The following is a 23,805-nucleotide window of genomic DNA, read 5'->3' as shown; positions in this document are numbered from 1 at the left end:
CTACGGTTTATCTTCACAGAAACGACCAGTCTCTCTACTAGTTGTTTGTGCCTGACTCTTCTGGATATGTTGACCCAGAGCAATTCCAGACCCTATGGGCCCTCCCAGTCGTACATCTGTTATATCATCTCCAGGAACAAACGAGAATTGACGATGGTGCCGAGAGTTATTTTGGTGGCTTCCTAGATCGCATCGGAGCTCAGTAACCGTATCCTGGATTGACTGGTTTTGTGTGGGAGAGGTGGATGTACAGGTTGTCCGGCTAACAATGCCAACCTCCTTCATTAATGTTGACTCTTCGGTAGAATCGCGCTCCCTCCTGGCACTACCTTTGTGTGGCGACATGTCTGATGTGCCTCGTCCATCTGGACCAATCGAGAGCATAGAAGTATTTCGTGGATGCAGTTCTTCTCGGCCTTGCTCAGGCCGTGTCTTTCCATCACTGTCTGCACGTGTTTCAAGTCGGCGAGCGCCGGTTGTTCCTTTCTTCTTCTTGAGGCGATCCTGGACCCGGAACCCTCTGCTCAACCTGATCTCGTTGCTGGCGTCCATGGTTCGTGTTCGAGATACTGTTCATAAGATGTTAGGATATGGTGGATATTTAACAAGTCTGAAAATGAGCATGAACACTCACACACTGTATCTTGTCGTGTTAGTAATGTGGGATTACGTTCGTTCTTGGCAGTGACTTCAAGGGCTGTTTTACGTCAAATGTCAGTGTAGTCGAGTGCTGCACGGTTGGACATACTTACCTCCATTCGAGGTGTCCTCGTCGTACACGTCACTGCCGATGGCACTTTGCCCTCCTGTGGTAACTCCAGCTCTTCCCCTGAGGAGACTACCGGCCCTGGCGAGTGCCACAGCTTCCATGCCTTGCTCAGACGTTCGATGAATAAACATCTCCAGGCGTTTAACCTCAGCTTTGTACCGTGCATCCTGGACCATCCAGTGTTCTTCTATGGAGCTGTGTCGACTTGCCTCGCCCTTGAGTGCCATTTTTGCTTCTGCAAGCTCTCTTTCGAGCTTGGCAATCTTTCTGTGTCGAGCACCATACGCTTCGCAAAGGAGCAGGATGTGTGAGCGATACTCTGCGGAAAGTGCTTCGCTTGCCTGGTTGGACATTACTGCAACTTGTAATGTTTCTGCCACTTGGTCAATGGAAGGGCTGTGCCAGATCTGCTGGCCTGCATTGATGAACAACTTGTCTATTTCGTCCAAACTGTATTCCGCCTCAGCCGCCGCGGCAGCCGCCTGGTTTGGCTGAGATACTTCTTGCCAGCTAGGGAGCCGCGCCATGCTCTTCTTCACGCGATGGCCATGGATTTCTTTGCTTTCGGGAGGATCTTTGTACAAGTCTTGTAGGGCTGCTTCGGAGCGACGGTACTTCAGATCGTGCTGTCGAGCTCTGTTACCCCCAAGAAATCGTAGCCAGCTTTGGTCCGCCATGATGCGTTGCATTTTTTTCTTTTCTTTTTTTGGTGTTTGTCTGCTAGGTATGAAGTGTCGATGAGGATACCGGAATATTTACTCTGCCCGGCTGCCTGATACTGATCACAAGGCTGGCAAGCAGGACCTAAGGCTACTACTGACGGTCACTGCCACTGCCACTGCCGGTGGCAGTCATTTTACCTCGAGATCAACGAGCTCGGTACGCGGGCATGCAGGAACGTACGTCACCGCTGTTATTCACTGTCCCTCACCATTCCTTGGTACCCAAGGTAGGTACCTGTACCTATGCTGTTGGGTGAGGTGAGCGCAAAATTTATACCTTGTATCGTATCTGGGTGCTCAGTCGTGTTGGCATACCTTAAGTAAAATAACTAAAATGATTGGGTCTCCATACACTTCCTTCGCAAGTCCATCATTATCACACATTCATTGAGCAATCCTCTGTGAGGCTGGAATCAAATAACTCTGGGTTACAAACTCTGCCCCGTTGCCATTTGTGCAGTCAAACCTCCCCCTTGATCCACTCGCTCTCGCTCAGCCTCCAACAAGTCCTGAATGAGTGTTCTGCTTCCGCAACAATCGATTTCATTTCCGATGTTTGCTCAGGCTCATCTGTTTCTAGGTGGCCCATCTTCCCTGTCGGTGTTAATAACGCACGGAGTTGTCCCGGACCAGGTTGTTCTGAGTAGTTCACAAGTGATTCGAGGATGGTCGAGCTGGTGTCTCTCTTGAGGGCTGGCTGAAGCGGCATTATACCGCAATCGTTCAATTCGAGAACTCTCGCTTTGACACTGCGAGAAGAATCGGATCTACCTGGAAAGCTGGTAGTACTGGCTATGCTGGTATCAGTGTGCTCTATTTCCTCTGGGATATCAGATAGAGAAGTGTATTCATGCGCCTCCACCTGTTTTTCAATGTCTCTGTGGTCTACAGGCTTCCTGGTTGGAACCTCAGGCAGAGGACGAGCTGAGACTTTTGGTGGTACAATCATAGGGGCTGCTTCGGTCAACCGCCTGGGACGTGTTGACGAATGGGGCTCCCCCTGGACCGACAGAGCATCATCCAACGATGAACTACTTGGACTCTCTGTGCAAATATCACCAATACAACGGGGTTTTATCGAACGAAACCCTTCACTCGCGTGCTCAGCCATGTCCTCTTCCATGTCGACTGAATTGTCGTCCGACTCGGGATCCGGTGCGAGGCTCAGTTGACGCAGGTTTAGTAACGATCTATAGAGAAACCGGAAAGAGACGAAAGGTGACTTTTTGGAGTCCATTAGAATCCAATCGTAGAAACCGGCTTCATCCGGTGAATCGAGAAGACCACCAGAGGGCGACCTGCAACTTATTAGCCAACCATCACTGAACATCTACGCAAGGCACACCAACCCAATACCGTATGACTCCTGACCGCGGTGGCTTTCTAGTATGGGAAACCTTCGAATTCGGCCCTTGGCCCGAAAGACTTGAACCTCTAGCAAGCCGCCATCTTCTGCAACTGATTGATGCGCGTGTGGCAGAAAGGAGAAGCAACGTGCCTCGATCCCGTCCCTGATGCGCAACACCCCATCTTCCTTGTATTTCCAGCGCTCGCTTGGCTCACAGAGGGAGCGCGTGATGGAACCTGAAGCTCCGTCGAAAACCCTCACGCCACAGTTTGTGACATTTCTGCCATTCATGAAAATTTTGAAATACAAGTAGCGTGGCAGTTGTGACGTTTCGCTGAGTGCATAGTGGATTCCGAATCGCGATCCTAAACCCAGTCAGACAGGGTTCCTTGGAGGCTTTGGCTCGAACAAAGACAAACCTGGGTCTGAGGGGATGTAGACAGAAATCCGAGGACTGGTCTTCCGAAGTTGGCGTGGTAATGAACCAAGTCGGCTCGAGGCCGCAAGACTTAAGCAAGACAGTTGATCAGCAGACGGCAGAACACCCTGAGAGGAGGAATTCGAGAGAGGAAACTCGGGGAGCTTGGCCAGTTCGGACTTAGTAACGATCGCAACTTCAATTCCCTCAAGAGAAGGCATGTTGCACAAGCTCTAGCAGATACCCAGCAATCTGAGAAGGCCATTTACTGGCGAAGATGAAGGAAAGGCGTCTTTGAGGGTCGGCCTGCCACAACCTAAGTAACATATACGCTCACTGAGAGTAAGGAGATCCGGGCTGCTTGGTGATTGTGGATGGGAGGGGGAACTGGCGGCCAGCTGTTGTCGGCTGGCAAATATGACCAGTTACCTAGGTAGGTAGGTACCTAAGTAGGTAGGCACCTTCCCTCTCTGGGGCTTGTGCCTTGCTTGGTTCCTGCTGCTCTTAGACTTGGACATGTTACAATGAACCAATTTCAGTCAGGCGCGCCCTTGGCCCGAGTTATATCACATGGCTGCATATGTCAACAAGATTCTGAGCACAATGCTAACCTGCTTGGCGGTATTGCTGTAGAATTTTCCCAAAAATGGATTACTAAATAGTTGTTTCATATCGAAGGAACTGGCAGTCCGAGCGTTGATGGCTTGTCATAAGTTCCAGCTGGTTTGGGCGTTGTCACAATGGGCAGCTTGAGCGAAACCAAAGTTTATTCCTTCACATGTAGCTGAGCGATACAGGTAATTCGGCTAGCATAAATAGCATTCGAGTATCATTCATTGAGTATCTCCAGATCCATCCGTCGTCTAGCTTTGTCCCAGCACCTTCTTCGTGTCTTCGTCCTTGTCGATGAGTCCTAGACTCCTTATTTGTTTAACGCTGGGCGCATCATCGCGCGCTGTGGCGGATTCGCTTCGGGCGTAGGCGGCTTGCATGGCGAGAGCTCGAGCATGCTGTCGATTGCTGTTAATTCAACTGTCCTACCATGCCGAAAGCAACGCCGAATCTGCATGCTTCAACCTACCTCCTTCTTGTGGTGGAGGCACTCATAGTAATCTTCGAGAACCAGACCACACTTCTTCTTGCCAGAGTCATCAGCGGCAGTGGTGTTGACCACATAGCATCCCATAACCTCTTGCCAGAAGGGAAAGCAGCGGCCAACGCCTAGAGTCCAGGTAGATGTCGTCAGTCCAAGGAATGTTTGACTGGTTGAGCGTGGAAGCTCCATTGATAGACTTACCGCCGTTCATGCCGTATCCCGACGCCATCTTGAGCCAATTGAGTATGTGTCGGGCTTTGCGCGTGTCGGGCAGTATCTGATCGTTGAATCGCGGTTCGTTTGACGTTGTAATCGTGAAGTGCCTCCGGCTCTTGAATTCACCCGTACCTTGGCCGAGTAGCAAATGGGTGCCCGTGGATTGGATGGTGAAGTGGATCCTATCGGCTCACTGAAAATAGGTACCTTGACGCTTGAACCGCCACAGATGATCATGCGTGTGTCCTGTAGTGTGGCGTAATGTGTGTGGCTGTAGCTACCAAACCAAGGCACACCTTAACTTGGTCCACTCTGTTCAGTACCAGAACAGAGTGGAGGTGCTAATAACTTGAAGGTAACCAACCAACCTGCCACTTTGTTAGTTGAAGCTCTCCTTTTCCAATACCAAATTGAAACTATTTCTAAAAGTTTCACCAACATTTATGCTCTCTTTGAATCTATTATCCGACTGGGAATACTATCATCATCATGGCGGCTCATGTCACGCTGGGTCCTGCGAAGCTGGTGCTCTTGGCTGTACACTTCGCAACCATCGCCGACATCGATAGCTTGACCTATCTCATTGGCCAGCATGCCGTAATACTACGGTCAGAGCTGGTACTCCGAATCATTCTCACATATCTTCCCGAAACCCTCAGTCCGGCAGTGTATGTACCTCTCATACAAGCTATTGCCAGTGACGAATCGCCGTCACAGACAAATCCAGACTATCAGCTCGACACTTCTTCTGTTCAAAGTATAACAGAAGATCAGGCTTCAAGAAAAGTCAAGAAACTTCATCTTCTCTCTCTAAAAAATACTGATGTGCCTCTCACTCTCGCTCACGAGGCTGATCCACTCACCTCTTTCTTACTTTTGAGGGCTTACAGAATGGACGAAGAAGCAGGCATGCTACCACAAGTCCCCAACCTGGTGTCCCCATTCCTGCAGCATTCGCGTGAGCTTCACACGTGGATGATCTCAACGGTTCTCCCTCTGGTCAGACGAAACTATGAGTATTATCCACAAAGACCCATACGGTACCCGCTGCTTGAGTTCCAGAATCTACCTGACAGAATAGCCATCGATTATCTCCTGGCTGAGACAGGTGCTGTCGATGACGAGTTTGGCCTAGCTGGCCGTGATCTGCGTGGGCTTGTCGGGCCTTGGCTACATAACGAATCGAGGTGGAAACGAGAGGCCTTTGACCAAGATGTATCACACGACACGGATACAGCGCCTGAATTATCGTGTCCTGGTTGGGAGCAGGCTCTCGAATGGCTCGCCTCTAAAGCGGCAACATCCTGGCCAGTCGCTCTCAAAGCCATTGAATCCTGGGATGGGCCATCGGATATAGACCTGGGAAACGATGCCGGCTCGTGGCTTCAGGAAAACCAACAGCAGTATCTCGACCGCTCTTACGCCAGGGCCGTCCTAGCTTCTGCATATCTTGTCTCTGATCCCGACTTGGGGGCTTTGGAGGCAGCCTTCAGAATTTACAACAAGATCCGGTCTCTTTTGGATGAAGACTCCGATATAACACTTCAAACCGCAGTAGAAAATCTTGCCCCTGTTCCGCCTTTTGATATAGATGCATTTGGTGGAGCCAAAGCTGCGACATACCTACGTAACGACCTACTACAAGGCTCAAATCCTCTGACAACACCCAAAGAGGAATCTCTTGATCTTCTCCCTGCTCTCATCCAAAGCGCTTATCTTCTTACCCACTCGGGCGTTCCCTGCACAATTCGTAAAGCTGGAGATCTAGCGTTTATTCAGGAACAGCAGGAACAAAAATCGCAAATTGGCCGTCTTATACGAAATCTTCCAACTCGTGCCTCTGATGACGACGGTTTCTGGATCCGGGCACGAAAAGAGATACTATGGCTGCATGGTTGGGGAAACAGTCTGAAGTCTACCAGAGACGAAACTTTGCAGGGCATATTTGGCAAGGTGACCCTGGAGTTCATCGAGACAGAGCTTTTGAAAGCCATGCTTTCGCGCTCACGTATGTATCATGAGCATGTCTATGTGGCCAAATTACACCTGACACGTCTTAGGATACAACCTAGCAAGAACCCTTTACGATCAAGAAGGGCCAGATGCGCCTCTGTCAGTATCTGCCGTGCTAAACACTGTACAAAACGCAGCTCTCGGGGCATTCGATAATGCTTCGAATCCAAACCGGAATAGAGGGGGATTAAAAAGATGCGATGAAATGTAAGTCAGTTGTTATGTCCTCGGGGCAAACATTGTTGACGACCAAATCAGCCTTAAAGCTTTTCCGAGAACGTTGGGTACAAATCATTCCGTCAGAAAACGCATCGAAGCATTATTGAAGGCTACTCATGCCTTGAGCGACTATCGCCTGGTACTCAAACAAGGCGAACCTTTCAGTCCGGTTGTACTCCGAGTGCACTCTGATCCGATCTCGATCATCGAAAAGGTTCTAGAACAAAATCCCAAAGCATACACACGTTTGCAAGAGTTTGAGGAACTGGGAAACAACATGATCCATGCGAATTTGCCAATTTACGTGAGGCCAGGAAAGCAGCAGCCGATAACAGAGGATCAAGACGCGGTCAAATCATTGGTCACAAAACGAATCGTTGCCATGTGCATCGAAGCTGCTTTGCGCGAAGACGACTTCGAAACTGCATACTCTTACGTGGTAACCCGTCTTGGTGCCGATGAGAATGTGCATAAGTCGCAGCCTGCAGGCATATCTGACGAATGGTCATGGAAGGCAGCACTTGACGCTGGCAAATATGTCCGCACGGAGAGATCCCAGAAGCCAACGCATCTCGGAACGGCAAGTGGAAATCCCGAGATACGCCATCTCGAGCAGCGGATTGAGTGCCTAGCAACTTCTCTACGGTTAGCTCCCCCGCCTCAGCTGCAGGAAGTATTAAAGACCTTCCGTCGTTGCGAAGAGCAATTGGATGCTGCAATTAAGGAGGAGGCTGCTCGAGAAGCTGCCTGGGATACCGCAGGTGACCTTTCGGGTCTCCCTGGCTCGTTCGATACACCAGGCCCAGATAAGGCTTATCCACCCCGCAACATATCTGCCAGCGCGACAGCTCGTCAAGCCGAGGAAGCGCCAATGTCTCTCTTCGATCTTTCTAGAGCCACAGCCAGGGTCGCGTCCAGGAACCTACCTGTGTTGTCAAGCTTGCAGGGTTCTTTTACATCAGATAAGACGAATGCAGAGTCCGAGTCCTCTGAGTCCGAGTTGCACGAGCAGAATAGAACAAGGAAGAGGGATCAGCTAAGAGAGGCTGCGACTGGTACTCTGGTATCTGGCGTGGGGTGGCTGCTTGGAGCAAATCCAAAGCGACCTACAAGTGGCCAGCAGTAATCAGACGTGTGCCTCATTGGAGACCATTTATCAGGGGGTGAGGAAGCAGCCTTGAGATAGCAGGTTGGGTTCTTTGGAAACCTCAGGTCACCAAATGCAGACATTCAACGCAATCGACTAGACATCAAAGTTGTTTACGTTTTCAATGGCCATGCGAAGGATGCAGGTGGGCTGGGTCCTCACTAACAGTTGAGGGAATCATCCCTATTTCGTTTCCCACTTACACATAGAATACGAAGCTATAACTGTCCCAAAAGTGACCAACAGGTCAAAATACCGAGCTGAATAAGCGTGGGGACGTCAGGCACATCAAGGGAAGAGGGTTAATAACACGAATATTTACAAAATAATAAACTGAAACTAGTTGGGAAAGCTTCTGTGGCAGCTGTTCATTACAGCCAACTTCTCGATGTTCTTTGAAATGAATACAACGCACAGTCAAATGCATGCATCGCTAGATGGAAGCTCCACGGACGCATGTATGCTCCTTTGTAACCCCTATTGAGTGATGGGAAATTGAAGTAGCATTTCCGCAAAGCTACGACTCTTGTTCAAGTCAGCCCTCAAAGGAGCGTTGGCCCAACTCACTGTTTGGACATTTGGCAGCGCAAACATCGGCGGTTACTCTCGTATATGAATATATCCAGTTTGGGGGATCACCCTACCATTCAGTCAGCAGGATCACAACTTGCAGTCCTTACCAGTACACAGGTCCAGTCCTGTGGTTTTGCAAGAATTAGACTGGGTGTTGGCGACAAGTTTGCTGAGAATCATAATCCCAGGGGTACGTTGGGGGAGCTTGGTGAGCAGACGGTGATTGAGAGGACTTCGTGTACCGAATCGCTGAAAGCCGAGAAACATTCTAAACCCCACGCGTGAGCCTAGCGATAGCGGTTTCATTGATTGATTGTCAGAGTTGTAGGGGGTGTCAAGTTGTTTTACAGCGATGTGTGATTTGATTGGCGGTGGGTGAAACATTTACAGGCGTCTCTGAGTCAATAACTAAAGTCAGTCAGGACGAGCAGAGCAGAGCAACAGCCACAAGTGGCCGTCTCGCATACCCCATAATAGTATATGTATGTGATACGAGGACAGCACAGGCAGGCAGTTGAGTCGCGAGGCCGCATTCGAAGTTGAGTTTGATAGTCCATGTGATTCACCGATTAGGCCGGAGTCGACATCTGGTTGATGTTGTGCTGGCAATAGCTATCATAAAGTCGTCGAAGACGCGATGGATGACTGATGAAGTGTTTGATTTGCAAAGATCCGGAAGCTGCCAAATGTGGTCCTTCTGTGACCTTGTTGCGAAACCGACGACCAGCAACAAGAAAACTCAAGTGACGCAGGCCGGGTACCCATTTTTGATTCCAATCCCTTAACTGTCGCAATCACACTAAACTCCTGTGTGAGCAGAGCCCGATTCAGTCTGCTGTGGTCCATGAAAGATAAGAAAACAACGAGTAAATAACAGTTGACAGAAGAAAATTGAACAAGCAAAGTTACGGGGTTAGTAGAGGAAAGGAGAATGGACGTGTGATCCCAAAGACTGTTCTTTCAGTCGAGTCGTGGCAAACATCAGGCGTTTACTGAATGTTACGATCGGGAGCACCTGGTAGGGTTAGCGGATAAATAATTGGGAGACAGTCAGTAGTAGGTCAAACCTCCATAGGTATCGCGTGCCTCAGATCGAGAGGCGGATTCGCCATAACCAGCTCCTCCGGCGCTGGCAGCTGGGTCGCGAGTTCGAGCAGCATCTCGGTCGCCTCCGCGTTCGTATCGATCACCACCACGTTCATAGCCAGAACCACCAGGGCCTCCCCGAGGGCCATAGCGGTCTCGCTCTTCACGACCGCCTCCGCCGCCTCCTCCTCCGTAGCGATCACGGCCGTAGCCCTCGTCACGGTCACGGCGTTCATAGCCTCGATCATAGTCGCGGCCACCATAGCCGCCTCGATCCTCGTAACGACGCTCATCACGATAGCTGCGGTCATAGTCGCGGCCACCACCTCCTCCTCCGCCGCTGCTGCCACCATAACCACCTCCACGGTCCTCATAGCGTCGCTCGTAGTTGCGATCGTAGCCACGGTAGCGGTAAGGGTCATCACGGCCGTAACCGCCACCGCCGCCGCCACCACCGTAACCACCACGTCGGCGATCATCGTAACGTCCAGGACGAGGCTCTATGACTGATCAGTACAATACTCATCATGTCGCTACTGGGATTCCTTACCTCGCTTGGGTGGGCCAAAGTATTTGCCAGGAGTCGGGGTACGAGGGCGGGCTCGGCGGGCCTTCTCAATGCTCAAAGTGCGACCCTCGATCTGTTCGCCCTGAAGACCCTCTTTAGCAGCTTCGGCTTGTTCAGATGTGACCATCTTGACAAAGCCAAATCCGCGAGACTCTTTGGTGTGCGGGTCACGCATAATTTGGCACTTCTCAACATCGCCATATTTCTCAAACATCTTGGAAACCTCAGCTTCGGAAAGCTTGGGGTGGATACCTGTGACAAAGAGGTTGGACCCAGGGTTGATAGCACCATCATCGTCGTCCCGGGAGGCAGACACGTCCTTCATGTTGCTATTGTGGATATATATGTCAGTATTTGTCGATGAGGTGGGACTCATTGTAACAAACCTGTCACCATGGCCGCCGGGTGAGGCGGAGCGACGGCGGCTACCTTCGTTGTCGTCACGAGGGCGAGGCGAAGCACTGCGGTTGTCGCGCTCATATCGAGGAGCCTCATCTAGAACAGGCCGGTTAGCTACTTGCGGAGCTGAAAATATAGGATAGGAGGATGGGCTGATCGGGTGACGGGAGGGTGATGAGTCGAGAGTGCGGCAGGCGAATTTGATGGAGTGTTGTTCACATCAACAGTGATGAAGAGCATGGAAGCGCGTGCATCAACGCGCTTGGAGCTGACTACGAACCTTCGTACCGGTCGCCATTGGCAGCCTCGTAATCCATCGCGGTGGTAGCCATCTCTATTGCTTTGGTTTTGTCTGGAAAGATAGAAAATAGACAAGGAGGCCAGAAATGGTTTAGGTGCGGTGGCTGACGATGAATAGCTCACGCGCAGGCTGGTTTGGTGAAGAGGCGATGTTGAAGAAGGGAGAAAAAAAAAGTCGGCGTAAGGGGAAAGGGAAAGCCAAAGGCGCCGCAAGGCAGCAAAGCCGAGAATTAATAAGTGTGATAAAACGAGGATAAAAAAGGAGGGCCTGGGAATACGGCAACTATGTTGGCAGCGGTTCTATTGAGAATGCTGTGCAACAACGAGAAAGAACAAAGAAATCTCTAGATTCGTTGGCCAAGTAGAAAGACTTCGGTTGGGCCAAAGGTCAAACGTACGTGATGGTGATGGGCAAACAGCACCAGACGAGACGGCTTGGAAGTGGATGGGTCTGGTGACGGGGACGGATGATGAATCGAGGCGTGCGTTCTTGCCCGTGTTTGGTTGGAAATTGATAGGGACAAGGGCAACGTTGGCGCTGCCCGTCAGCGAGGCAACTAACTACCTTACCTAACCTCCACTAGCAGGGGACAGCCTGGACTGTTGCCTGGAAGCGATGATTGCTGAGGCTGAGGTACCTACCTGAACAAAAGTAGGTGCTGGTACGTGGGTGAAAAGCAAGTCGAGTTTAAGGTATCGCCTCAGCTGCAAGCCAGTGTCGTTGTCTAGAGAGGACACTGTCCATTCAAGCGAAGGTTATAGCCCGCAGCAACCGACAGTTTGACAACTGGTACCTAATTCCCTTATTGCATACAGTGCTACCCCATCCGCCAACCGATGGATATAATATTGTCCTGCATATAAATGTACAAGAGATGTTGTAGGTAAAGTACCTCGTTGCATTCAGCAGTCTAAACTTCATTTGAAAGGTCGAGCTTTCGTACAAGCTGCGCAGCATACTCTCTATGCGACCTCATTCCTATAGGTAGGATATTAATGGGTAGGTGGTCATAAGACTAGAGGAAGTCAAGCAGAACCGTCACAGGCTAGTTTCAAGTGCTTACCCTAGAGCTTCATGTATATCCTACACATCCAGTACAATTTCAATTATTCCCCAAATTAACCACCGGCTGTTTCAAGCGGGGAATCTCGATCCAGTCAGCCATAAAGCCCAAGCGTATGTCTATATATGTAAATATCATTTTGTGCCATAGCATCTGACTCATTCCTCATTTGCTACCGAGTAGCCAACTCACGACCTGGAAGCCACAGACAATGTCACTCAAAGGAAAAGTTTATGCGCTGACAGGTGGTGCAAGCGGAATCGGCTTCGCAACCGCCAAAGTTCTTGCAAAACGCGGGGCTACTGTGAGCATCGCCGATATCGACCTCAATGCCATTACAACTGCCACAGCATACTTTGACGAGCAGGGCATCGAGGCGCTAGTTTCCCGTGTCGACGTCTCACAACGGCCCCAAGTTGAGGACTGGCTAGACGCTACTGTTCAGAAATATGGGAGACTCGATGGGGCAGCTAACGTGGCTGGTATCATTGGGAAGCACCACGGTCTTCGTGCCGTAGCGGAACTTGAGGACGAAGAGTGGCATAAGATCATCGCTGTGAACTTGACAGGAACAATGTATTGTCTACGGGCGCAGCTCAACAGGATAGTAGACGGAGGCTCCATCGTCAACGTTGCTTCTATTCATGGCATCAAGGGCAGGTTTGAACTGCACATAAATGGGATCTCTAAAGCTGACCAGTAGAATCAGGATTCGCCAGGCACGGCGCCTATGACGCCAGCAAGCACGGAATAGTTGGGCTGACAAGAGCGGCAGCAAAGGAGAACGGCCACCGAGAAGTGCGAGTCAACGCTGTTGCCCCCGGAGCCATATATACCCCATTGATGAAGAAGGCATGGGATATGCACAACCGACCAGAAGACGCCGCTTTCGACGAACCAACTGCCTTCCAGCGCCAAGGTACGTCAGAAGAGTGTGCCAATGTGATAGCTTTCCTCCTCGGCCCTGAGAGTACCTTTGTGAGTGGAAGCGTTTATGAAGTGGATGGAGCCTGGATATGAATGGTTAGTATTCACCATGTCATAATAGGGGCGGTAAGCCTATACACTGGATTTTGAGTTGAGTTTCAAGCTTGATGGAGTGATGGAAAGGACAAGCACACATTGATACCGGTTACCAAACATCCTCGGGATCAACCATATGGGTTTCTCCATCATCTCGAATGTGCTGACGATCCTTGTCTCGCTTCATGGGCTTGCGCATGTCGAGTGCATCCTCGCTCGCCCTGGAAGGGTCCGTAGCGTGGTCACCGTAATAGTCCTTCACCACGCGGAACACGCTGTAACCCAGATTCTTGTAAAGGGCGATGGCTCTGTGGTTGCTGCTTCGAACGAACAAGTCCACGAACCAGGCGTTCTCAGCATCAGCTGCGACTTCCAGCTGATCGGTTAGGATCTTTGCAATGCCAGACCTTCTTGCTTCTGGGGCAACAGTGAGCGCCGTTATGTGGGCGTGCCATGGTAGGTAATGCTCGGAGAATTTGTAGGAGTCTGGAGAAGACTCGACCTTGCCCATGACTGTCAGTCAATACGTTAGCCTCGACAAGCTGGTACTGAATGTAAAGGATAAATCTCACTATACCCAACAATGTTTCCATCCATATCCTCACAAACTTGAAAGAGAGCTGGCCACTTTGCATGGTATTGGAGGTAGAAATTGAGCTCGTAAGTTTCCGTGAAAGGGTCTAGATTGCACTTGGAAAACTTATTCACATCGTCAGGTTGAAACCGCCGAAACGTCGCCATATTCAGAGCTGCTTTTGCGTCTTCTGATGAAGAACTATAGGAGCCACACTTTGTGTAAAGGAATAGCTGTACGAAGCTAGAGTTTGTATGTCTTGAGCTAATGAAGCGAAAGCGACACAGTTTGGGGGCGTGCCTGATGCAAACGAGAGATGTACATGAGAAATCCGAACTTCAGAGTGCCCCGCGAGAGCTTGGTGTAGCGTGGCTGTGCAATTTATTTGGAGACAACCTACGGAGTAGTAAGCCACAAATGTTGGATGGAACCGTTTTGTCCCCTACAAAGTAGACAATTCTGCATAACATTATCTCGTCCACTGGACTGGCACTTACACCAATCCAATACTTGTATCCGTACCCTTTGCCCGCATTAGCGCCAGTCCTGGCACGGCCCCCCCCCTGTGTTTCGCAAGGTACCAACATCGAGCCGCCACGACTAGGTATATCAAGAAATACTACAAATACTCCGTAATAAACGCTGTGATAGTTGGGTCGAGTCGAAATACCCTGAGATGTATGTACTGGCAAGATTGTGTACCACCGAAAGGAGATATGGCATATCGCATAAAGAAACAAACCTTAAGCATATGGGACACCCTGGGAGCTCGGTTCGTTCGTTGTCCTGTCCTTTTGTTGGCGGCCAATTTGGTGTGATCAATAATTTAGTGGTTAGCAAGTACCTAATAAGGGTCCCTGGTCACCTAAGCCGATATCATTTCAAGCGTCGCCGACCCTCCCTCGACATCCCCCATTTTGAAAGGAGATCAAGCAACCACTAGCTCTGCGATACAATATTTTGTAGGCGAGAGAGAATCGATAAAAGTACCCGAAGCTTCCTGATTCATACCGCGACTCGAGAAATAAGGCGGTGTCCAGTCCGCTGCATTTGGCGGTGGAACCGTGGTAGTCACAGGCCTGTGAATCTACCTAGCCAGGTTGTGGGAGGACTCCTGCATCTGCAGTTCGACAGATCAAAAATGCCATCATCGCCGCATACTCCCAGACACTCTCGGAACTCGTCCGCCTTCGATAGCTTCTCCGGCTCGCCCCAAGCCCGAAGACTCTCCAAGTCATCGGTGCAAGAACCTTCAACCCCGTTCCAGAACAGCTTCAATCAGCAGGATGCATCCGACTTGGGTGGAAACGGCATGGGCAACCTAGCTGATGAGCTTGCCGATGCCTTTTCTGACTCAGGAGACGAAGGAGAATATACAGATGGTGATGTCAACAGTGACATGTTCGGAGGTGAAGGGGAAGGACAGAGCAATGATCAGATGGACGAGATTGAAGATACCGAAGACACCAGCAGTCCAAAAAAGCAAGGAAGTGACAGGGCAAAGGCTATGAACCTAACACTTCTCTCACCTCGACGGAAACACCAGCGTCAAACTAGTAATTACGATGGCAGTGAATATGGCTCGGAATCCGACCTGGATTCCCCTGGTATGCCACCGGGCTTGGTGTCCAAAATGGATGCTGTAGAGTCGCTGGCTCGGAGAGGAACAGAGAACTACGGTGGCCCAGCAGACGATGTTTTCAGGAGAGTGACCAACGCCCTGCGGGACCTCGGCTCCCAGTCAAGTGTTGAAGCGAGCGCCTCAAGGTCTGTAGATGTGATGGCGCTTTTGATATAAGTTGAGGCTAACATAGATCATAGGTTGATAACAGCACACTCAGCGTTGACCACGCACCTGAACCACCAATCTCGCCAGATCTATAACCTGTCCTTCTCTCTGCTGTCCCCTCTCGTTGCACCGCCAGACCCAGAGACTATTGACGACTTGATACCGTTGCTCTTAAACCTCTCTGATGCCATGCCGCGGCCTTCAACATCGGCCTTCAACTCCTTAACTAGCCTCCACACCCTTACTACTGAGCTTGTCCAAAACCTCAATTACCTCTCCGACACACTACACATGTCTCGCCAGACAACGACAATGGCGACAAGAAGACTGAAGAGCGCAAAGGAGATTGTGGCTGAGATGAGGAGGGAAGAGGAGCTTAGAGAGGAGGGCGAGCGATGGCTGACAAGGGGCAATTGGGGAGAACGTCTGGAGAAGCGAGAATGTGCAGGAGTGTGTGGAGATGTAATTGGCGGATTCGAGGAGGTCTGCAATGGATGGCGAGAGAGACTGCTCGCGCAAGCAGAGGCCCAAGCATGAACAATGGAATGAGTCGAGTGCTCGTGTGCTAGTGGTGCGGGACACACTCACTAACATGCCGGCCCTTTCCAACATTCGGACTTTGGGGCCTTTATTTTGTTGCGCATACATATATATCCCTGACTGACACCGTTCTTTTTCCTTTTCTTTTACCCCTTGAAAACGTCATTCCATATTTTCTTTGTTCGTTTTCACAATTTTCAGGGTGGCTTGACCGTGCTTGGAAGGAACAAGGCGCAGCAAGGTATGGAGGGAGTTCTCTGTTGGGAGACTGCCCTCGACATGATAGAACAATTTTTAGAGGCATCGTCAAAGAACGAACAATAGAATGAAGTGATGATCCAAGGTTTCCATGACCGCAAGCTGCAGGATATCGAACCTCGAAGTGCTGGAGAGTTAAGTTTTCAGTCGGGCGCACAATAACACCCAATATATCGTACAGCGTGGACGATTGTTGTTATTTACCACAGCTTATCTAAGGGAGAAAAGAAAACTCGAGACCTCAAACCTAAGTGACTGCAAAGGAAACAACTAAAAAAAACCAAAAAAAACTCTTAAGTAACTTGGCATAAATTTAGGACAACTTTGCTTCTATGCCAGGCCCGATGTTTTCTTGCTCCCCAGAATCGACATCAGCTTGTGGAGTGGAGTTTTAAAAGCCATTCGCGCGGCCACAGTTGCTGCGACCCATCATCTGGCCAAAACATTCCTTTGGAATTCAGGTGGGGGAAAAAGAAAAAAGGGGACAAGAGGGGACAAGAGGGGACAAGAGGGGACAAGAGGGGACAAGAGGGGACAAGAGGGGACAAGAGGGACGCGGTTTAGACGCGTTGAGTGGCGTGTCGTCGCGAATTAACGCGAATCGTGTCAACAGTATTCCTCATTCGTAACAGCACTGTAGACAGAGCCAGGCGCTTATTGGACACTGACACGCTGGTTGTCTGAGAGGCCACAGACAAAGGACACAAACAAGCAATGCAATCGATGACAGTTCAGAGCCAACCAATTGACTTAAGCCTCGAAGGCTGGGGCAAAGAGATCGCGCTATATACGCGCGTGTTACGTTCAGCTGCGATCCAGTCACTGACTTAACTACATTGGTTCAAGATCACTGATGTCTAGATGCGTAGGCACCTTGGATATGTCGATATACGTATGTATATCCGTAGATGCTGAAGGTGAGTAAAGCATGTCGCCCTCATGATCGTCAAACGATGAGGTTTGGACTAACTAGCTGCGGAACGTCCCGCTTGTTTGTTATACATACCTTACCTTAGCTTGCGGACTGCTCCGAGACCGGCTCCGAAGATATTGATTGTCCAGATCAGATACAAACAAAATAAAAACAATTGATCGTCTAACATCTGGGCAGCAGGCCTTACAAATATTCGTGGGTATTGCAATGAATCAGCCTCAATTCTCTCACTTCTTGGGTCTCGCACCCTTCTTGTTGCACTGCCCATGTGCATGTTGTTGTTTTTGTAAACGTGCAAGTCATGCACGAGGCGAATGTATGCACTTCTTAATAACATTCAACATATTTATATCCTTACGTTTGTTATGGTTACCTGTTTGAATGGCTAGTAGTATCAATTTCAATCATCACTACGGGGGCTGTGAAATAATCATATATACCTCGTCAAAGTTCTATTTCTTGTTGAGATCGAAATCGAATGCACAACATGCGATTGTTGGTGATGATTCCTTCCAGAGTCGATACCTCTTTTCCTCACAGCCGTTGAGAATGACGCAGCAGCTGACACCATGGCAAAGGCAGACAGATGCCGTGCCATGTGCTCGCCGGCACCAACCGAATACCCGGATTGCCTAAGTACCTAGGTATGTTGGTAAGTAAGGTACGGAGTACTACTAGGTATCATGAATCAAGACGGACCCTCCTGATAAGAGAGGGGAAACAGGAACAATATAGTTTCAACGGTCTCAAGAAGAAAAGGAACGGGGAAGAACAATTGAGCACCTGTAAGTTCCATCGAGAAATAAAGCACCTGCCCATGGCAAACAATAGCCATCCACTCAATCGCGTGTTATTATGTTCAGGTCTATTGCGTTCAATAACAGAATCACGTTTCTTCTGCTATTATTTTGGTTGTTGTTGTTGACCTGCGCGTTTCCTGGTCGCCCGCGGTCCCTCCTTGTCAAGCCCGTCCGGGGGGCACAGAGAGTTTGGTTCCGATGTCTACGCTATCTGATTGGCCAGGCGGCTTCTAGCGCGCGATGAGAGCCCCAGTTCAACCTCCCTCCAGCAGCAACAAGCAACAGCCATCCCTCACGAGAGCTGCGACCCTCTTCCCGCCACCCCTAGCGCATTTCTGCCCAGCACCACCTCAGCGCTGGACATTACCGCACCTCACCCGTTCCGCTTCAACCTCCGTCCTCCACTACTGCTGGCTCTGTTCGACTTGGATCTTGCACCTCACGTCTCATATCGTCGACTATCGCGTCGTGCATCATCACAGGCTGTCCCTTTTCGCTTTCTTCAGTCCACGGCTATCGGTCCTCTTCAGCATAATATTACTTTTATCGATTAAGTACGAGCACGCTTTATTAACGTCATCGAGTATTGTGATCAACGTTTCCAGTTCCTGTCTGGGTTTCTGCGAGAATATCGGGACGATGCGATAAACGCCTTACAACGAACAAAGATTGATATTAGCTGGACGGTGCTTGGGACCGCACCCTCACCGTCTCGCCTCGACTCTCATTTTATACTCATCGCTTGATCAATAATAACCAAACGACGCTCCTACGACTGCCTTACAATCTTCATCTCAATACGCGCGCACCCTGAACACCACCTGCTACAACAGTCCTTCAGTACCTCGACTGCAAACTGTATCGCCAGTATCGCAACTATGGCGACGCTTCCAGAAGCCGCGGGCATGACTGGCTTGAATCATCAATCAGCAAAGCGAGCTATCGACGAATCCAAGAGCCATACCGCCACTCCACGCTCATCTACACCTCCCCGCTTAGATCGCGCCCGCTTAGAACCCCGACATAGCCACGATAACGCAACAAACCGTGCTCTACGCAGCAATGCAAGGAAAAGCGAAGGTGCCCGCGCGAGTCCTTTCGACATCGATGCCGTCGATAGTGCGCTGCTCCGAGAGTTTCAACGTCCGCAACGTGAGAGCACCCCAGGTGCTAGCCCCCATCGTAAGCGGCAGCGAATAAATGGCGATCGGTTTGTTGACCCCTTGCCTTGACTGCCGCATATGCTCATCATCCTGCAGATTCATTCCGACCCGCTCTGGCCAGGACCTGCAAGCAAGCTTTAGTCTATTGCATGAGGATGGATCTCCTGCCACACCATCGAAACAAAAGAAACGTACACCGCATGGCGAGCTCCATTTTCAGAAGAGTATGTGATTCCTAAAGACCCTGTCTAATCCATATATTGACATGCAATGCCAGCGGAGGAAGCAAACCGGACCTTTTCCCACCTGCTACGTGCTGAGCTCTTCGAGACCTCTGTACCGCAAGCAGCTACCCCAACTCTCACCCCAACCCAAACCCTTCCTGCAAGCTCTCATATTCCCACGAATGATGGCACGCGGGCTCACACTCCTCCCACAAATGCGACAGCTCCATCACTGCCATCGTCATTAACACCTTCTACTCCTCACAAAAATCTCTTCTCGTACATGTCACCTCGACATCACAATCAGGTCGCGGGGCACCCTACTCCCTCAAAGACACCGCAAAGCCGGCATGGTCCCAACCTTGATACTCGGAGTGAGATTTACAGCTTGTCGCCAGTGCGGTTTGGAAGTCAACAAATGCTACTGAGCCCCAGACGTCAACCCAGAGCTGTCAGTAAGGTTCCTTACAAGGTTCTCGATGCTCCCGAACTAGCCGATGACTTTTACCTTAACTTAGTCGACTGGGGAAGCGCCAACATTCTCGGAGTTGGCCTGGGCTCTAGTGTGTACATGTGGAATGCGCAAACTAGCAAAGTCAACAAGCTCTGCACACTTGATGATGACACTGTCACAAGCGTTTCGTGGATTCAAAAAGGTACACACCTTGCTATAGGAACGGGCAAAGGCCTTGTACAAATCTGGGACGCGGAAAAGGCTCGCAGGCTACGAACAATGACCGGACACACAGCAAGAGTAGGTTCTCTCGCTTGGAACACGCACATTCTCACATCTGGATCCCGCGATCGGTTGATCTATCATCGGGATGTGCGGGCCCCGGATCAGTGGCTGAGGAAACTGGTCGGCCATAAACAAGAAGTCTGTGGACTCAAATGGAATTGCGAAGACGGCCAACTAGCAAGTGGTGGCAATGACAACAAGCTCATGGTCTGGGATAAGCTCTCGGAGACACCGCTTTGGAAGTTTTCAGATCACACCGCAGCCGTCAAAGCAATATCGTGGTCGCCCCATCAGCGTGGCCTGCTGGCTTCTGGAGGTGGCACTGCCGACCGTCGCATAATCTTCCACGACACGGTCAAGGGCTCAGTTATCAACGAGATCGATACAGGCAGCCAGGTTTGCAATATTGCTTGGTCGAAAAACTCGAATGAAATCGTATCCACGCATGGATACAGCCAAAATCAGATTGTTGTCTGGAAGTATCCTTCCATGACCCAGGTGGCCAGCCTCACAGGCCACACCTATCGTGTACTTTACTTGGCTATGAGCCCAGATGGCCGAACAATCGTGACTGGCGCTGGAGATGAGACCCTGAGATTCTGGTCCACCTTCGGCCGCAGACCTGGGACCCGAGAAGACGGAGATAATGGAGGTCGGCTTGCCGACTTGGCCATTATTCGCTGAGTCTTCCAGCCGATGACGATCAGGTGTTACCTTGCATCATTTTTACGAGTTGCTCAGAAGCATTTCGATATGTTCGCTCTAGACTATGACCATACACCATATGGAATGCGCATTTTTACTACAGACACAGTGCAAAGGGTTCCTGGAACTCTTGAAAGTCGCATACTGTGTGCTACAATTCATACCCCCAAGGCTGTTGCATTATGCATTTATTGGCGTTGTATCAGAACTCACTCGGTGCTTCAGTGGGTTAGGGAGGCGGTGTTGGCAGGAGTGCTTTACTGGTTTTTGGGACTCAGGGGTTTGTGACGGATCATGACACCCCATTTGGATCAAAGGATGGGTTTAACGATGGAAAGGTGTCTCTCTTTACCTTTCAGGCAGGTCAAGTGAGCAAGGGGGCGAGCTTTAGCGATTGTTTTCTGTTCTTTAGGCCCTTCGGCCCGCACATCACAGCGGATTGCCCTATGGGAAGGTAGATAGATGCCTGATGAATATGAATCTGACGGGGGCAAACCTCCTCATTCAGGTTCAGCGAACGGTCTCCCCCTAATTGTGGTGCTCGTCGTGATCAAATATTATTTACGTGATGCTAGTTTGCATATGTTCGCTCAGGCCGACAGTGCTATGCAACTAAGGAGAGCTGTTGAAGTAACACAGTAGTTTGGAGTATCCTTAACTAATATTATATCTTTCAGTGAGAATCAATTGACAGGCAAACGTTCAGTAAACGCTAGTAACATCGCACTGCTTTAGTATCACAAACCGTTATAATAGAAAAAGGTAAGTAAGGAGCTCATCACATAACCAATCCATGCCACTACAAAGGCATGCGCAAACGTATGATTTTTAAGTTATCAACCAAGCTCAACGCGTTCGTCTGCCACGTGTTGTGTCACCTAAATTCCCAACAACTCCGGTAGCAGAAGAGCTTCGTGTTTCGTCTAGAAGAGGGATTTTGTCCACACTAACAGACCGATTTACATCATCTTTAGATAGAGACGTTCCCTCCATCAAGTCCTTCTCTCGATCAACCTCATTCATGGACGGAATCTGGCCAGCAGATGCTGAGGGAGCCAATACCTGTTGAGCTTGGCGAGAGACTGAGGATGCATCAGGTCGGGGATGTAGCAGAGGCGATAGTGGCATGTATTCGGGAGAATTTTGCCATTGAGCCACCTCGGCCTTCATAGCCTCTAGCTCTTTCTGGAAGCGTACCCCAAATACGTCGATATAATATGTGGCGCCATTATAGATACTCCAAGTAAAGACCACCATAAGGAAGCCTGCAGAAGCCCAGCGGCTCAGGAACCATAAGGGGCAAGGAAGCATAGTCAGAAGAGCATAGGAATACTGAATCATCATGAAGGTTGCCTCTTGCATGTGCTCTGGTTGTCGGAGTACAAACTTTCCCAGCCAGGTTTTGGCATATGATTTCTTGAGCCAAGTGAATGAAGTTGGCCGACCAGCCGCAATCTTGTCTCTTCGGCGCACAGTGATGAAGATGTAGTACAAGACCTGCCAGAAGATATAGGGTAAGGAACTCCAAGCAAGCATCGAGACTACATTAGCATATGCGGTTGGGGAGCCTGGAGGGGAATTCTTGATGGTCCAAATTGCAGGGAACCGCTCTTTCTGCTCATCGGGCGAAAACAAGTGCACGATACAATGCAAGGTCGCGCATGGCATGATGTGGATGAACAGCGACGTAACTTTGTCGAAACTGTGGAAGACCAGTGAATTGCGCCACATGATAATGGCGACTGCGTTGTTACCAAAAGCCAGGCAGTATGAGGCGGTAAAGAGACGCTTCGAGCCGGGAAATACCCATATCGAGAGAGCCAGTAGTAGGTTGGTGAAGTAGCAGAGGTCTGCGAGGAAGTAGTGGTAGCCACGTCGATGATATGTGAAGAATCGAATTGGCATGAAATACAAGAGTTGTGCGGTGTACCACAAATGAAAGTATTCTGGGTATGCGCCAATGAGGTATCCGCTGACGAATATGTTCATAACACCAAAGATAAAGGACACCTTTTCTCTGACACTGATAACCTTTGTATCGTTCCATCGTTTCCCGAGCTTATCGACACGGCGTTGCATCTGTTTGCGGTACCGATCGAGCTGTTCATCAGCCTCGGGGACCCGGCGTCTCCACTCCTCGACCATGCGATCCCGAGCAGATTGTGTCTTGGTCTTGATCGCTTCCCTGGAACGCCTGACCTTGTCCGTCTGCGCTGAGATGCCCTTCTGTAGCTTCTCGAGCTGCTGGGGAAGAGCAAAGTTGTCGAGAAGGTCAAGCACAGATAGGCGATCAAGAGGTGGAAGGCCATCCCAGTCCTCATGGTTGGAACTGCTACCAGAAAAGGACGGGTTTCTCGAGTGCATCGAGCCTCTGGGCGTCGTGGCACCCATCATTGGAGTGTCAAGAAGGGTAGAGTCGGCGGGCGGGTTGTTCGGAGACGAAGGAGCTTCATGATCAGGCGTGAGGATGATCTCGCTATCGGTTGAGATATTGTCGGATTTGAGGCCTGGGGCAATACCCGAGACTCCCTTTGTATCGTCATCCATGATTCGGGCGCTTCTTCCAAGTCCACGTGCTGAGAGCGAAGTATAAGTGGTTGCTTTTGTCTTGGTAAGAAATATGTGTCAGCTGGGCAATACAGTAGGAGAGTAAAGGCAGTACTGGCCAAAGAGGGAATACCCACGACAGAGAGGAAGCGTGTTAGGGGCGGCAGGAGTAGAGGGTACCCAGTGCAAGGGAGTGCGACACGGATACTTATATAGGATCCTGAGACAAGCTCTGTTCTGTGAACAGGGAGTAGGTAGCTAGCAGATTATAATAGTGTGTCACTTGGAGGCTTGGAGCTGGACCAACGGGTCTGGTGATTCGAGAAGCAGATAATAAAAGCGACCTATCCAGGTTGAAGATAAGGCAAGGCAAGGCAAGGCAAGGCGAGGCGAGACGAGATGAGACAGACAAGATTGGAACTAAATCGGGGTAGTGATAAGAGGAAGTGGAAGAAAGGCTTGATGGAGTCGAGGTGAAACCAAGAGAGAACACCAGCGGTGACGAAGCATGCACGTGGGATGGATAGGCACTGGTAGTTAGAATGCGCATGGTATGAAGCAGGCAAAGCCC

General features: G+C 50.1%; 9 protein-coding genes across 9 annotated transcripts; 4 read left to right on the top strand and 5 right to left on the bottom strand.

The window, feature by feature from the left end:
• On the bottom strand, positions 1 to 1,446 carry J7337_010655 (uncharacterized protein; the record flags this gene model as incomplete). The annotated part of the gene is made up of 2 exons (XM_044828230.1): positions 1 to 569; positions 753 to 1,446. 2 exons carry the CDS (start codon positions 1,444 to 1,446, stop codon positions 1 to 3), a joined length of 1,263 nt encoding a protein of 420 aa, XP_044676784.1.
• A 2,674-nt stretch (positions 1,447 to 4,120) lies between these two features.
• J7337_010654 (uncharacterized protein) lies at positions 4,121 to 4,582 on the bottom strand (the record flags this gene model as incomplete). The annotated part of the gene is made up of 3 exons (XM_044828229.1): positions 4,121 to 4,267; positions 4,339 to 4,478; positions 4,555 to 4,582. 3 exons carry the CDS (start codon positions 4,580 to 4,582, stop codon positions 4,121 to 4,123), a joined length of 315 nt encoding a protein of 104 aa, XP_044676783.1.
• Positions 4,583 to 5,058: 476 nt separating this feature from the next.
• On the top strand, positions 5,059 to 7,927 carry J7337_010653 (uncharacterized protein; the record flags this gene model as incomplete). The annotated part of the gene is made up of 3 exons (XM_044828228.1): positions 5,059 to 6,577; positions 6,630 to 6,681; positions 6,967 to 7,927. 3 exons carry the CDS (start codon positions 5,059 to 5,061, stop codon positions 7,925 to 7,927), a joined length of 2,532 nt encoding a protein of 843 aa, XP_044676782.1.
• Positions 7,928 to 9,510: 1,583 nt separating this feature from the next.
• J7337_010652 (uncharacterized protein) lies at positions 9,511 to 10,906 on the bottom strand (the record flags this gene model as incomplete). The annotated part of the gene is made up of 5 exons (XM_044828227.1): positions 9,511 to 9,536; positions 9,589 to 10,107; positions 10,158 to 10,504; positions 10,562 to 10,670; positions 10,855 to 10,906. The coding sequence occupies 5 exons, from the start codon at positions 10,904 to 10,906 to the stop codon at positions 9,511 to 9,513; spliced, it is 1,053 nt and encodes a 350-aa protein (XP_044676781.1).
• A 1,243-nt stretch (positions 10,907 to 12,149) lies between these two features.
• On the top strand, positions 12,150 to 12,958 carry ABA4 (Short-chain dehydrogenase/reductase aba4; the record flags this gene model as incomplete). The annotated part of the gene is made up of 2 exons (XM_044828226.1): positions 12,150 to 12,598; positions 12,658 to 12,958. The coding sequence occupies 2 exons, from the start codon at positions 12,150 to 12,152 to the stop codon at positions 12,956 to 12,958; spliced, it is 750 nt and encodes a 249-aa protein (XP_044676780.1).
• Positions 12,959 to 13,070: 112 nt separating this feature from the next.
• J7337_010650 (uncharacterized protein) lies at positions 13,071 to 13,702 on the bottom strand (the record flags this gene model as incomplete). Its single annotated transcript, XM_044828225.1, has 2 exons — positions 13,071 to 13,474; positions 13,534 to 13,702. 2 exons carry the CDS (start codon positions 13,700 to 13,702, stop codon positions 13,071 to 13,073), a joined length of 573 nt encoding a protein of 190 aa, XP_044676779.1.
• A 974-nt stretch (positions 13,703 to 14,676) lies between these two features.
• J7337_010649 (uncharacterized protein) lies at positions 14,677 to 15,861 on the top strand (the record flags this gene model as incomplete). Its single annotated transcript, XM_044828224.1, has 2 exons — positions 14,677 to 15,302; positions 15,357 to 15,861. 2 exons carry the CDS (start codon positions 14,677 to 14,679, stop codon positions 15,859 to 15,861), a joined length of 1,131 nt encoding a protein of 376 aa, XP_044676778.1.
• Positions 15,862 to 18,734: 2,873 nt separating this feature from the next.
• On the top strand, positions 18,735 to 20,666 carry J7337_010648 (uncharacterized protein; the record flags this gene model as incomplete). The annotated part of the gene is made up of 3 exons (XM_044828223.1): positions 18,735 to 19,066; positions 19,116 to 19,243; positions 19,297 to 20,666. 3 exons carry the CDS (start codon positions 18,735 to 18,737, stop codon positions 20,664 to 20,666), a joined length of 1,830 nt encoding a protein of 609 aa, XP_044676777.1.
• Positions 20,667 to 21,533: 867 nt separating this feature from the next.
• Positions 21,534 to 23,234, bottom strand: J7337_010647 (uncharacterized protein; the record flags this gene model as incomplete). The annotated part of the gene is made up of 1 exon (XM_044828222.1): positions 21,534 to 23,234. The coding sequence occupies one exon, from the start codon at positions 23,232 to 23,234 to the stop codon at positions 21,534 to 21,536; it is 1,701 nt and encodes a 566-aa protein (XP_044676776.1).
• Positions 23,235 to 23,805: the final 571 nt, after the last annotated feature.

This window comes from Fusarium musae, chromosome 8 (genome assembly GCF_019915245.1).
Source record: "Fusarium musae strain F31 chromosome 8, whole genome shotgun sequence".
NCBI classification, from domain to species: domain Eukaryota; kingdom Fungi; phylum Ascomycota; class Sordariomycetes; order Hypocreales; family Nectriaceae; genus Fusarium; species Fusarium musae.
This window is presented reverse-complemented; position numbering and strand designations above follow the sequence as displayed.